Consider the following 13830-nt stretch of genomic DNA (forward strand, 5'->3'; position numbering starts at 1 on the left):
TCCAACATAGGCACGGTCATCTCGTCCAAGGGGGAGTGTTGTAAAACACTTAGTGGACTCTATAGACCGGCCCATTCACAGTCCATTAGGACATGGCCTTACGGCCCATGTACGGTCCATCCTTGTACGGTCCATCGGCCATTGCTTTACGGCCCATGGCCTATTCTATGTCCTAGTCGGTTTATGGGCTTTAGCCTTTGTATTCTACTATATATATACTTGTAAACCTCGATATTGATAATAAGAACCAGAGATTTCATCCTTCATCTCTCTAGTTTCATAACAAATGGTTAAAAATGGTTTTAAGAATAAACCGCGTGATCGGTCATCTCTATTCTCTTCTGGAATAAGCGAGAAGCTCTGATCAAATCAGAATCATCTTCTTCAATCTCTCTCCTTCCGATCAAAATCCTTTTTCTTTTTTTAGCTTCCGACAGAGGTATGTTCTTTCAAATTCTCTGCTTTTTTTCCGGGTAACTCTACTATTTCTTCAAATCAGATGCGGCGCGAATAGTGCAGGCTTGCTTTGAAACTACTAAAATCTCGGTCGTTCTGTGATTTGGTTCTTGTTGCTGCTACCAGATTTTGATTCTCTTAGAATTAAGGAATTTTACATGTTCTCTCTTTGTATGATTGATTTGTCTCGCCAGTTATTATGGACTAACCTAGGTTTTGTTTCTATTTTGCAATTACGAGTGTTTTGATTTTGTTCAATCGGCTCTGGTTAGATCGTTCCGTGAATTTTGATTGCTGATTTGAATTGGGTAATCGTGAAAATTGTAAATTAACGTGTGTCATTGCCATGAATCATGAACAAGGGATCTTATTCCTGGGTTTTAACTTTTCATGTTCTTTTTGTTGTTGTTGAGTATACTTCTTCCATTAAGAACCTTTGGATTGACTTCTGATTATTAATGTCTTTGGAATGTGTTTACATTTTCATTTGTATGTGGTGATCAGGTTTACACAAAGAAGCAGAACAGAACAAGGAATTATATAATCATTTGTTTACTCGGTTTGATCAATCTGAACTGCAGCTCATGGCGCTTAACCCTCAATTGCTACCCAATGGGATGCCTGTTCCCTTTGTTAATGAAATGTTCGTTCTAGTCAGAGATGGTGTTGAGTTTGAAGTCGACAAGATCCCTGGGTTCGTGTTCTCTACTCTTCTCTCGCTTTTTTTGTTTTTTTATCAGTTTTGAGGATATGAGACAATAAGTTTACTTTGTAAATAAGATATGTCTAGAAGTGAACAGACATACGAGCTGTTGGTGTTAAACATCTTCCCTAATGTTCTTTTTTTTTTGTTTGATCCAGAGGGCATGGAGGTCATGTTAAGTCTAAGGGAGTGATTTACTTGTCTAATATACGGATGGTCTTTGTTGCAAGCAAGCCTGTTGAGAACTTCGTTGCTTTTGACATGCCCCTGGTACAGTAACTTTATCTTATGTTTTTTTTTCTCTTATTCAGTTAATGCTACATGGTAGTATGGTACAAGTATATCTCTATTAAATTTGATTAAAGGACTTCATGATACGTATTAGCTTATGGACTATATACGTTATTACTCTGCAGCTTTACGTTCATGCTGAGAAATTCAATCAGCCAATATTTCACTGCAACAATATTGCTGGACAAGTGGAGCCTGTAAGTACAAACTTTCAAATGGAATTTACAATTTGGATCCTTGCCAAGAAATTACTGTATACTTAATGGCATGTGATAATATTTCCAGGTGGTGCCAGAAAACGAACATAGAGCTCTATACTCAACGCACAGTTTCAAGATCCTGTTTAAGGAAGGTGGTTGCGGGACGTTTGTTCCTCTCTTTCTGAATCTCATATCATCAGTGAGGCAATACAATCGACAAATGCAACAAGCAGCAGAAGCAGCGGCGGCAGCTCCACGAGTTGATCCTCTTCAAGCCGCTCAGACCCCTGTGGAACAAATGATGAGACATGCGTAAGTCCCCTCTCTGAATCAAAATAGAATGTTTTCGTAGAGAATTAAAACGCTGTTATTTCATCGCATGGGTGGTCATTGTGTATGTTGCAGGTACGTGGACCCTAATGATCCAACGAGGATATATTTGCAGCAGCCATCAGGGGAATCTCAGTTGAGGCGGAGAGCTTACCATTCCGGTGCAGCGGAACATTGACATAGACCAAAAAGATACACAGAGGTTATGATGGATACACATAAATAGCAACGGGGTAGTGTTGCAAATAAGCAGATGTGTTGTTGGTTTTGTGTTAACCTTGGAAACTAAACGAGTTGTGTAATGATGATAAAGATGAGACTTGTTGGGTGTGTGGATTGTATCTGTGTGACAGTTGGATTCATGTAATGATTAAAAGTTGGGTTTATATATCGCACAATATGAACAACAACGTCAACCATAGATGATAGAACTATAGAAGTAAGCAGGTAATCGCAAACAAACGAAAATCACAGAAGCTTGTGAGATTAGTCACAAAAAGTGGTTCGGTTCGGTTCGGTTAGTGATACAAGAGTGTATTCGATTTTGTTTTTTTATGGTCGACAAAATTGTAACACTCAGCTCAGGCAAGCACAAACATTCTTGTTCTGCCCCAATTGAACGGACTGGGGGAATTTTGAAATTAGACAACCTTTTAAGTTTACACTTTAGTCGTTTATATACTGCTACACCCACCAATTAGGGGAGGGCGAGGGAAGCTACCAAGGGACTTGAGTGAGGATCTTATGTTGTTGATGTGTTGACCCATAAACCCTAATTTTTGGGGGGTTCTGTGCAGTCGCGGAGTACGCACGACTCCATTTAGGTCAGTAGAATCTGCTGCTTTTTTTCTGGTTAGTGTCAATTAGTCTCCGTTTTGTTTGCTTTTTGATCGAAACAGTTATTTAAACTTCGGAGATGTATTTCTGGGGTATTCGGATTCTTGTGCTGAGCTCAATTCATTAGCGAAGTTTCGATATTCTTTTGATAAAATTATGAAGCTCTGATTTGTTTACTCCAATGGATTATTACGTATAGTTCTGTGTCAACAACGGAACTAGCTAGGTCTTTGCTAAAGATTTTGGATCATTCAACTGTGTTGTGTCTCTGACCATCCTATGTAGCAGCATTCGTCATTGACTTTGTAATACAGCTGATTTGGTGATGTCTTAGCTCGATAGGGATGAGTCCTTCAGCTTCTTCTTTTTTTATGTTCTTACTTCAAAATTAAAGAGCATAGTAATGATATACTCTTTGAGGGTGTTTTGCAGCAAGAGAAGTCAAGGTTTTATATTTGATTGATGGAAACCCATAAGGAATCTCGGGATCATCATGGCCTTTATCGTGTAGTCAATGATGTCGGTTCTGCATTTGGAATGGGAGCTGTTGGAGGTTCTGTATATCATTTCGTAAAAGGGGCATACAATTCCCCAATGGGAGCTCGTTTGGTCGGAGGAGCACAAGCAGTCAACATGAATGCTCCTCGTCTGGCAGGCAGTTTTGCTGCATTTGGTGGCTTGTTCTCTGCATTTGACTGCACACTGGTGTACATCAGGAAGAAGGAAGATCCATGGAACTCCATCATAGCAGGTGCTGCTACAGGAGGGTTTCTTTCTATGCGGCAAGGGATTGTTGCAGCTTCTAGATCTGCGGTTATGGGAGGGGTTTTGCTTGCTTTGATCAAAGGGCCTGCGTTAATGAACAAGTAGTAAGCTTTTTGGGTTTGTGATTGATCACTGATGAGAGCCTCGCTCTCACTCTTTTTGGGTTGTGTTTTGATGAGTTTTCTAAAATTATGTCGTTTCCATCTTCGTGGTCCTTTATAAAAATACTCCGAAATTGCTATTTCATCAATATTTACAGATTTATCTTCCAATCATTTTTGTGTAAACGTCATCAAAGAGATAATTTTGAATCGTCAAGTGTTTATGACATATCTGGGCAAAACCATTTGGGAAGAGTAAGATACAGAAAGAAGAGGGAATGAGTCATCATCAATGTGTAATCAAGAGGTCGGTCATTGAGCTTAAAAGTTCAAAAGTAAACTTTTCACTGATTTTGATCATTCTGATTAATCCTTAATAAAGTACAACTACTGCACACACCAAATGAAGAACTAAATCCATTTCTTGTCAATATACACCAAAATAAAAACAACTCAAGTGTACTGAGGCAGATATAATAAGCACAGCCTCGAGTAGATAGATCATTTGGTTTCTCACTTATTTACATACAACCCTTAGGAGGATCTTCACCAATCACCAACACGACCATCCACTCAAAACCAAAACAAAAACCGAGACCCCAAGGAACCCAACCAGGATCATTAGATTACAAAGTTTTGTCCCTAATTATATCCCTCAAATAAACTTGTTTTCTTTTTCTTTACTCTTTCCCTTAACAATCAGAGTTCCTTCTCTTTTGTACCCTAATTCTATTCACCTGGAGTAATAGAATTACAAGAAGAGAAACAGACAAAACAAAACAAAAAACAAACTGAAATCCCCACTCCAAACTGGGGCAGGACTGTTTTTAGTTGTTCTGAGGAAAATTACCTGACGAGACTTTGTCACGACTGCCAAAAAAGCTCATAATCCTTACTATACAATGAGCGGTCTTGTATCTCCAGGTTTGCTACATGTCGATTTATGAGCTGCGATTGCATTATCTTACACACGACCAATCCTGCTGGGAATATCCACCATTCACTTTCACCCCTGCATCCCCCAAAACCGCTCAAACATCAGAAACCCAATAGACCAAAAGATAAGAATATAGAGAGAGCGACTCTTTTCAAGTATTACTTTGCATAAGTAGTAAAACTCACATGTTTATATTCCATGGCTGAAAAGGAGTTTTCTTGCTAGCTGATGATTCAGTGTTATAATGAACATATCCGCATAGGAAAGCAACAAACTGTCACAAAACCAAAATTCGTCAGATAACGTGAGATATCTCATGTCCGCATGTCTAAAGAATCAACACCCATAATGTCCACAGATATAACAAACATATTCATCCTCATGTAAAATGAACCACTAATGTCATATTGCATTTCTCCACAAAGCAGGTTGTCAACAATGAAAACTTACCACATTGACTAAGGAGATGAAGTTCCACAAAGCGTAAACACGTGCTAAGCCAGCAGAACGCCTGGGTCCATGGCTGAATAAGGCATTAATCCCAGCAGGGAATGGCAGAAGCAAGCCGAGAGGTAATATAAACAAAGCCAAAAGTACATCCAGCAAAGAAATCGAATACAGCTGGAGCAGTGTGAGCAAGACTAAACTAAAATCTCCTAAAAGTAACATCGAGATAACTAAGCCAACCATATCCTGCAATATCACAAAGATAATCGAGGAAAGAGACATTAAAATTCTAGAAAAGTTGGACGTCACAGCATTTATTTACATCCATACCATAAGGATTTGATTGACAAGTACCTGGTGGCCCACTGGTTTAGTGTTGTGAACTAAGAAAGAGAGAAGGAAAAACATATCTCTCTTCTCTTTCAGACTCGGTAAGCTGTCAAGGTCGATTATCCCTCCATAGTTCTTTCTTCGTGTTGTATAATCTTCAGTGTTTATGTTGGTCTGGTTGAAGAGCATACTCTCTCTTAAATGTGCTGGAGAGTTTTCTTTATTTGCATGCACGCCGTACCTATAAGTTAAAAAAAGTAAGACATCAAAATTCCGCATAACTAGATACGAAGTGCACAACGAAAACATGCTAAACTGTGACATCACAAAAGAAATCTTAAAATTCTAAAGTGATCAACAGAAAGAATAGTGGTCATCTTGTTTATCTAGATTTCTCAGTTCATATTTTATATTAAAGTTAAAACAATACAACATTGTAAAAGAAAGAACAGTATCGTGGCGATTACTTTTCACCATGAATGGACCACCCTATGATACAAAAGAAAGATAGATTGGATGCAATTTCACATTTTCATTTACCGTGGTTGGATTTCAGTCCATGCTGATTCACTGACACACTGAGGTGATGTTGGTTCACAATCCTCAAGAGTATGAATCAGGAGGCCATATTGGCAGTAACCGCAAGCTGTAGTCTGGAACCAGGCCAGATCAACCCGTATGCAATGTGGCTCCAGAGCGGGATTAGCATGAGTTTCTAACCATCTCAAAACAGAATGAAAAGTTGATCTCAGACGCCCACGGCGAACAAGGCGTAATTGAGCATTTACACCAGCCACCAGTCTGTACCAAGTAGTGGGTGGGACAAGCTGGGAATGTAAAACAATGACAGATAATCAATAAACCTTTAACATAACTGCTAAAACTGCTTCACGTCACCTAAAGTACTAACCTGACCCATCAGACTGGTAAGAATGTTGTCATTTTGAAGTGAGAAAGGAGCCATGTAACTGCCATCACCACCAAACAATATGGGCATCGGAAACCTTTGGTGAAGCCGAGGTGGAAGGTCCGTCCTTTTTTCATCCCCACCAAGAAAGAAATCCAGATACGCAAGCATCAAATCGGAGGTTGCAGCGACCTATATTTAAAAAATATATATATTCCATTAAAGCTTTTAAAAAAAAACCTTGTAAAGGGAATCAGATGTTAAGTAATTATGGGATCAACTAAATCATCAAGACATTACCTTCAAACCCTCGTATAAAGCTCGGGAGCGACAGGAGCGTAAACAGGAATGGTCATATTCTGAACGTACGAACTCACGCAATTTTTGCAACTTCATCTTCCGCCGCCATTGCTGCCATGACCATGCAAGCGGATATGCAACTACTGACAGAATACTATATATTGCACCTTCCCACCATTGATAAGCAGCTATAGAGTTGATTTCGTCGACAAATGTGTTAAATGCAGCCTCATATCTAAAGAACCCAAAACCAAAAAAGAATATTTCAGAGCCAAGGCCAATAATTAACAATCTATAGACAAAACAATAAGAAACAATTCTAAATCAGCTTGATAATAAAAAGAGAAACAACTAACACTATCTCTTTTATCTCCTCCGGGGGGATGTGCGAGAGATGCCATGGCTCACTGAATGTATTAGGACCCATAAAATACATTCTATGCACATGACTCTGAGATTGCTCTGCTCTATTTGTTTCCAACACCTGCCAAAGAATAACATTATAAACAGCAGCACAACACTAGTATAAGGAGCGTTTGGCGGGTTATTTTGCTCTATCATGTCTGCTGGATAAACATTACTTGCATCTGGAGTAAAACATCAGCGAATACTAAAATCATTCTTTATTTGCTTATATAGATGAACACATAAAGTAAGACATACAAACAGCTTTTCGGTCTAATGTTTATACAAAGAAAATCATCTAACCTCATTTAGTGATTCCAGGAAAGGGAAGGAATGATCTATCTGAGAGCCATGCTGCGTGGGAGCTGGGCCAGGTAGATCATCAACTCCAACAAATTTCATTCGTGCAACACTAAGTACAAGTGCTAAGAGGATGAGGAGACCCATCAGAAGGAGACCAAACAACCAAGGCCCACCAAATGTGTAAATTAACTCCTCAAGCGCGGTGTAACAGTGTGGCATGTGATATCTTTCCGATACGCATCGATATGGACATGGTGTCTCAGAAACACCACCTGTATATGAAATTCCAAGGTTTATAGTTGAGACATGAGCATTTCCAGCATCAGTTTATACAGGTAATAATACTAAAAACCATAGCCCAATTGAAATTTTCAACCACAGTTATATCTACAGACTTAGTAGTTGAATGATTCATGATCGTGGAAAAATGAATAGAAAACAATTTATGCTTGGTAGTTTGAACGGAAAACAAAACTTGTCACTGAAAGTTAGGAAAAAAGTTATAGTGCATATGTAATAGACGAGAGCTGAAGATAAAAGTGGATGCTATTTATACCTCGAACTGGGACGTAGACAGCACGAGTTGGAAGCTCGTCAACGGGACAAGGACGACAAAGAGAAGAGTCAGATCCAGTAATATTCTTGAATGTACCAGATGGGCATTCCTGAAGAAAAGAATACAATTGTGAATACAATAAGCTTCGAAAACTACAGTAGAAATTCAACTGTGATAAGGGAACAAAAGTATAAGGGGTAAACTGTTTTTTTCCGAACCTTACAAAATATACCATGGAGTCCCTTCGGACAATCCGTCCCAGTTATTGTGCCATTTTTGCCAAAAAACCCATCATTTACTGCCGCTCCCCCTCTACGATTACAATAAAAAAAACTGTAAATGCGATAGGCTGGAAAACGATATCCAAAATAACATAGACATTGGAAATGCAGTAAATGACAGGCAACACAAATTAATGATAATGGGAAATGCAGAGGTATATAGAGGACATACCGTGCATGAATTATTCCTTTTACACTAGCAATTGGCTGGTATATGTCTCCAGTGGGAATGTTTGACCAATGAAAATGAATCCTCCCACCTCCACCGCCGCCACCACCAGCAGGACTGCCAGACCCACCACCACTTGAGAGAAGAGACGACTCTCCTAGCATAAGATAACGCAGGAACAAAAGGACTGTTCCACCAGAGCCACCCCCAGGTGCTAGAATAGAACCGTTTTCATCTCTACTTAAACGTTTGACACTTTCTCCATCAACCTTAATAGAGCCTTTAAGTGATAAACCAGATAGAGGTTGCTCCATTGAACCAATAACTGACCAGAATCAAAGGAAAAGAAAGAACAGGTTAAAAGGTGTCATCTTGAAAGCAATAAGCTCTCACGGCAACCACATGTAAGCACGGTAGTGTATGGCCTAAATGATTACAAGCTTCTACAATGTAAACGGGCTACGAATCATAAACTTGTAACAAAATAACAAAATATAATTTGCCAAATATTTGACACATGGAACAAATATAGTCAATAGTCTTACATCAGACATTGGCATCAAGTCATACGATGACACAACCTAATCTCTTAAGTCTAATGGTACAGAATCAATCAAAATATCGGACGTTTCATACCTACAATACCACCACCAGCCGATGAGTAACCAGGGCTATAGTCACCACTTCCACTGCCAAGCTCACAAGGGAGATTTGCATTCCCATATGTAATTCCACCTTCAACACAGCTGTTATTGTAACATACACGCCCTCCTTTACCACCATGCCCACCACCACTGCCAATGCCATTTCCAAGCAATTTACCTTCACCTGCGCCACCTCTACAACCTGTGAAACACATTTAACCATATGTATGTTGTTATGAAAACATATTAAAAGAACGTAGGATCATATCTTCTTTCTCCCTATACGGAGGTAGCACCTTAAATCGTATAATGGGGGAGTAAGCCAAGGACATGCCCATACGAAATGTGGAAGAAGTAGGATGCGTGATCAAAAGAAAATCCAAAAATATATAGTTATTGTTACCCATTCCACTGGCACTAATCTCCCCAGAGGGTTGAAGGGTTACAGTTTTTGCTCGGTGGAAATGAACTACTGATCCTTTAATGAAACCTTCGACGAGAATATCCTCAACTCGGCATATCTAGAAAGAAAGAATATTATCAGACTTATCACGCAAGAGCATACAACACTAGTTAAAGAAAGGTAGAAATACCTGTAGGGTAAAGGACAGAGACGAATTGACATTGCAATCCTCTGGAGGATTCAGTAGTTCATAAGGGCAATCTTGCCGTTCACAATAGAGCTTTGGTGTACTGCAAAGGATGTGAGTTCAAATATCGTTAGCTGTTTACATATCCAAAGAATATTGCAATCAAACTACGCATATATATGGTTTTTTCCTTCAAACTCACACAGCATCTCGAGACGCATTCTGTAGAGGAGCACGCAAAATAGACCCAGGCCCAACCTTCAATTGCAAGGGAAAGATATCATTAACTCATACATGGCCAAATCAAGTACCTTTCTATATCTGTTATTTCAAAGCCAATATGGCCTTTGAAGGAGACCGGTTATCAAATTATGCCTATAATTATCACATTTTCAGAGCTAATACACACTATTTTTGATTCTGCACAAAACACAGGATCTAATCCAATGCAGGATTGTTACCAAACTAACACACGGACTTACATATATCCGGTAAAACAGAGACAAAACAAGCCGTTGTGCTTCAATCGAATCCCCTGGTCCAGTTAGATTCAAGAAACCTTGTCCATGGACTCCAAGATTTGCATTTGACCGAATGACAGATGATCCCTATATTTAGGTCACAAAAACAAATTAGATACATCCGTATGTCACAAATTACTTGAAAAAGAAAAACAATGACATAAATTTGTGAGTACCCTAAGAACGAATAAATTGCTAGCCTCAAGTATGGAAGTGGAAACACTTGTATCTCCTCCTCCTCCATCTATATGCAATTCTGAATTCCACATCAAGAACATCTTGACAGTCATCCTTAATGCCCCATAAACCTGGTACATACCAATAAACATAAACATGATGAAAAAGTAATTCACATGAATACCAAAATAGTATGACAAAAGGCCAGATAAACCAAGAATCAAGCAGATATTAGCAACAGAAAGAAATACCATATCTGGCATAGACAGATACAATGCTGATGCACCATTGCCAAAAAAGATGGAGAATCAGGATAAGAATCACCTTGATAGTAGAATCACTCATTAAGAGTTCTTCCGCCAATAACTCAAATACTGATGTACCATAATGAGCTAATCCGAAGCTCAAAACACCACCGCACAGTAAACTAATTTGTCCTTGAACCTACATATTGAGTTCTGTTTGAGTAATACGTCTTCAATTTTGCAAGATAATAGGCTGAAAACAGGATATTTACTTTTAAAAAACGTATATAGAGGAGACAGAAACTATACTCTAGTGGCAGAAAAAAAGAAAGAAAGCGTTGTAAATAAGATCACAAATTCTGGTAACATAAACATTGCAAGGTGATAAATCAATTAGTCTACAAAACACATGTAGTGGAAATTATTTTCGACATACCTGGACACGACTCCATAACAGAGGACAAGTTGCTCGTGCTTTATCCTGAATATAAACATTGGTCCAAAGTGGCTGGAAGGGAAATTCTAAGAGAAGCGTATAAGTGTCTGTCGTCATATTATAGTTACTAACGAAAAGGCTTCGGGGAACAGCATCATATAGCGTCCCAGCAGCGCCTGAGTTATCTGGACAACCGATACTGTATCCGCCTGTGTTTAGGAAGAATAAGATCAGTTCACATGGTTGAAGATGTTAGGCAAGTACGTATTGGATATAGTGGCTCAAAACAAAAACAAAAATTGTCAAGGAGATAAAATGTGCAGATGTAAAGAATCTAACCATGCACAAAGATCTTTGGGTCATCATGCCTGCTAAAAATATCGACAGATACTCTTCCACCACCCCCACCACCATAACCACTCCCACCACATGCACTGATCAGTCCAATTCCAGTCCTGCACTTCAAAGAACAGCAAAGCAGAGGATGACTAGCTTAGATTAATTTATCAAGAATCTAAGAATACAAAATCACTACCACCCTTTAAAATAAGCAAAGAAAATGATTTTTTTCATGTGTACCATACAACAGCAAACAACAGATCTCGGAGAATTATGAGCAAAATCTAAAATCTTTCAAAAGTAATGTCATAAATAAGATCAATACTAAACCAAATATTTCAACTGAAAACAGAAACTCATAAGCACAATTCTAGAGAATTTTACCATGAAAAGAAAGTGCAATTGTGTTTCATTTCTCAAAACTCGACTTGCCCTTAGGTAAGATTATGATCGTGAGAAACAATCAGGACCAAACAAGTATTGCAAAGTTTGCCTTCTCAGCTGACTAGAAAGATTCAAAATATATGCCTTTAACCAAATCAAACAGCTAGTAAAAGAGAGCATAGAAACGAAAGTTCATTACATCTTGTATGCCTTGATGTAGATGCTGCCACCAGCCCCACCACCGCCTTTGGCTCCTCCATAAGCTCCATTTGCCAAAAAGCTTCCGTTAACATCCAGAAACTGAAGAATATCCATTTTCACTTTCCCACCTCCTCCTCCTCCATAATCAATCTCTTTGCTCGTTGACCCTCCTTTACTACCATAGCTCCACGGCATCTGCAGAGTGGACCACGAGTATGCATCACCTCCCCACACATCTTCAGGAAGCTTCTTAGTGTCAGTCAAACAGCAAGCGCCTCTACCACCATGTCCACCACCAGCACCATCAATCCCCTGCGGCGTCCCACTAGTCTGTGGAGGAGGGTTCCCAGCTAATCCCGTGGTGTTCACAGCCGACCCGTTAGCAAAGCTAGCATTACCAGCTGCAAGCTCCAATGTCCCCGCGACAATTGTAGATTCCGCACCCAAAGAGAAGTTACCAGAAACATTGATAGCTATAGAGCAACCAGGGATCGGGCAATGAAACTTAACACCAGGCAGGATGATAAAATTACCCTTCCCAGCTATATACACATCGTGCGTAAGGTTGAAATCGGCGACAATCTTACAAGTAGTATCCAAAAACCCAACGCCGCCGAGATCCTCGCTACAAGATACCGACGGTCCGTGCGGTGGTGGCGGTGGCGGAGCAGGCGGAGAGTAATCCTGATGGAAAAGCAACGACTCTAAATCCGAGTTCAAATCCGAATCAGAACCCGAATTCGGTTCCACAATGGTGAATCGATAGCTTGAACTAGGGTTTACGGCAAAAACCGCAACAAGGACCAAGAAGAAGACGAATTGAGAATGAAATCGAGCCATCCACTAGTATCAAGAGTCATCACAGACGAAGTCTAGTAAGGTTTTCGATTCGACCCCAATTCGGGTCATTGAGCAATAGAGGTTGAAGAAACTGAAGGGAAAAGCAAAAAAAAAAAAAAAAAAAAAAACCCAAAGACCCAAATTCTCAAAATAACCCTTCTCTTCTACCTTCCAACACACAACACTTATGCACACATCAACATATGCATGTATACGTATTAAGTCGCCTTGTTGAAGAGGAAGATATGAAGAAGGGAAAGCGCATAAACCTTCAGCGAAAATGGTGGGATCTTAGAGAGAGAGAAGTGGTGCTTTTTCCTTTCTCGGAGGAGGGAGAAAGAGAGGGAGGATGGGGGGGGAGCTTCCAAGAAGAAAGAAACACAGGTTGGAACGGAGAGTAGTTACGATCCGGTGCGTGCGACTTCACCGTAATCAGCTTGATCTTTACTAATCAGATTACGCCACGTCATTCTTTAGGTTGCTCCAAAAAGGTAATGCTATTGTGCGTCGTGGTTCACATGGACTGGATGTGTCAGCGGTATCTGGAATTTAATTTGTAATCGAATTATATTACGACACGTGTCGTGTTACGTTTAATTACTCGATTTGCTGTTAAGAGGTTAATTAATGACGACTTGGTTTTTAAATTTTAAAATTGTAAACCGTCAGGGAATTACGTTTGGACATTGAAAGGTGTTTGGAATTGGGCTTTGATGGGCCCTGTTTCCTGAAGGAGATTGATAAAGACGCGCCGAGGTTTTGAGCGTGTGAGAGTGTTTGTTTTTGGAAAAAAAAAACAGAGAATGCGAAGTAAAAACAAAATTTTAACAAATCTGGCTGGGCCAATAGAAAACTTGCAGCATTTATCAACACTTTCTTTAATCCATCAAACCAATCTTCCAATCACTTCGATTTTTACGTTCGGGGGATTACAATCCCCATTGGTTGAAATGCAAAATGGAAAATGGTATCTTTTATTTAATTCGTGCGTCAGCAAAATGACAAGTATTGGTGTGACGAGGATATGATATTATTACATGGGATATGGTTTGGGGACACTAAATGTTTCAAGTAGGAGGATTAGTGCATGGTCAACCAAGAGACCAATTTAAATTAGTGGTATACGTGATGTAGT

General features: G+C 39.5%; 3 protein-coding genes across 6 annotated transcripts; 2 read left to right on the forward strand and 1 right to left on the reverse strand.

Moving 5' to 3' along the window:
* The first annotated feature begins 230 nt into the window (after positions 1 to 230).
* Positions 231 to 2370, forward strand: LOC104705435 (UPF0664 stress-induced protein C29B12.11c). 2 transcript variants are annotated; one of them, XM_010421445.3, is made up of 6 exons: positions 231 to 439; positions 961 to 1150; positions 1318 to 1429; positions 1576 to 1647; positions 1736 to 1962; positions 2056 to 2370. In XM_010421445.3, the coding sequence occupies exons 2-6, from the start codon at positions 1041 to 1043 to the stop codon at positions 2156 to 2158; spliced, it is 624 nt and encodes a 207-aa protein (XP_010419747.1). In that variant the 5' UTR covers positions 231 to 439; positions 961 to 1040; the 3' UTR covers positions 2159 to 2370. The 2 variants fall into 2 exon arrangements, with proteins under 2 accessions (XP_010419747.1, XP_087318160.1); XM_087462034.1 differs by having other exon boundaries at positions 1038 to 1150.
* Positions 2371 to 2664: 294 nt separating this feature from the next.
* LOC104705436 (mitochondrial import inner membrane translocase subunit TIM17-3) lies at positions 2665 to 3857 on the forward strand. Its single transcript, XM_010421447.3, has 2 exons — positions 2665 to 2804; positions 3250 to 3857. Exon 2 carries the CDS (start codon positions 3280 to 3282, stop codon positions 3685 to 3687), a length of 408 nt encoding a protein of 135 aa, XP_010419749.1. The 5' UTR covers positions 2665 to 2804; positions 3250 to 3279; the 3' UTR covers positions 3688 to 3857.
* Positions 3858 to 4087: 230 nt separating this feature from the next.
* On the reverse strand, positions 4088 to 13087 carry LOC104705437 (uncharacterized). Of its 3 annotated transcripts, none has more exons than XM_087462031.1 (23): positions 11854 to 13087; positions 11271 to 11386; positions 10932 to 11140; positions 10575 to 10694; positions 10250 to 10381; positions 10035 to 10160; positions 9755 to 9810; positions 9556 to 9655; positions 9366 to 9483; positions 8955 to 9164; positions 8322 to 8643; positions 8087 to 8180; positions 7869 to 7977; positions 7313 to 7584; positions 6961 to 7088; positions 6605 to 6839; positions 6308 to 6496; positions 5938 to 6224; positions 5422 to 5638; positions 5071 to 5313; positions 4806 to 4894; positions 4534 to 4695; positions 4088 to 4420 (listed from the first exon to the last, which is right to left on the reverse strand). In XM_087462031.1, exons 1-22 carry the CDS (start codon positions 12693 to 12695, stop codon positions 4548 to 4550), a joined length of 4362 nt encoding a protein of 1453 aa, XP_087318157.1. In that variant the 5' UTR covers positions 12696 to 13087; the 3' UTR covers positions 4088 to 4420; positions 4534 to 4547. The 3 variants fall into 3 exon arrangements, with proteins under 3 accessions (XP_087318157.1, XP_087318159.1, XP_087318158.1); XM_087462033.1 differs by having other exon boundaries at positions 11271 to 11391; positions 11854 to 13018; XM_087462032.1 differs by having other exon boundaries at positions 4088 to 4695; positions 11271 to 11391; positions 11854 to 13030.
* Between the last annotated feature and the right edge of the window lie 743 nt (positions 13088 to 13830).

The sequence above is a fragment of the Camelina sativa genome, chromosome 8, assembly GCF_030686135.1.
Source record: "Camelina sativa cultivar CO46 ecotype springtype chromosome 8, ASM3068613v1".
In the NCBI taxonomy this organism is placed as follows: Eukaryota; Viridiplantae; Streptophyta; class Magnoliopsida; order Brassicales; family Brassicaceae; genus Camelina; species Camelina sativa.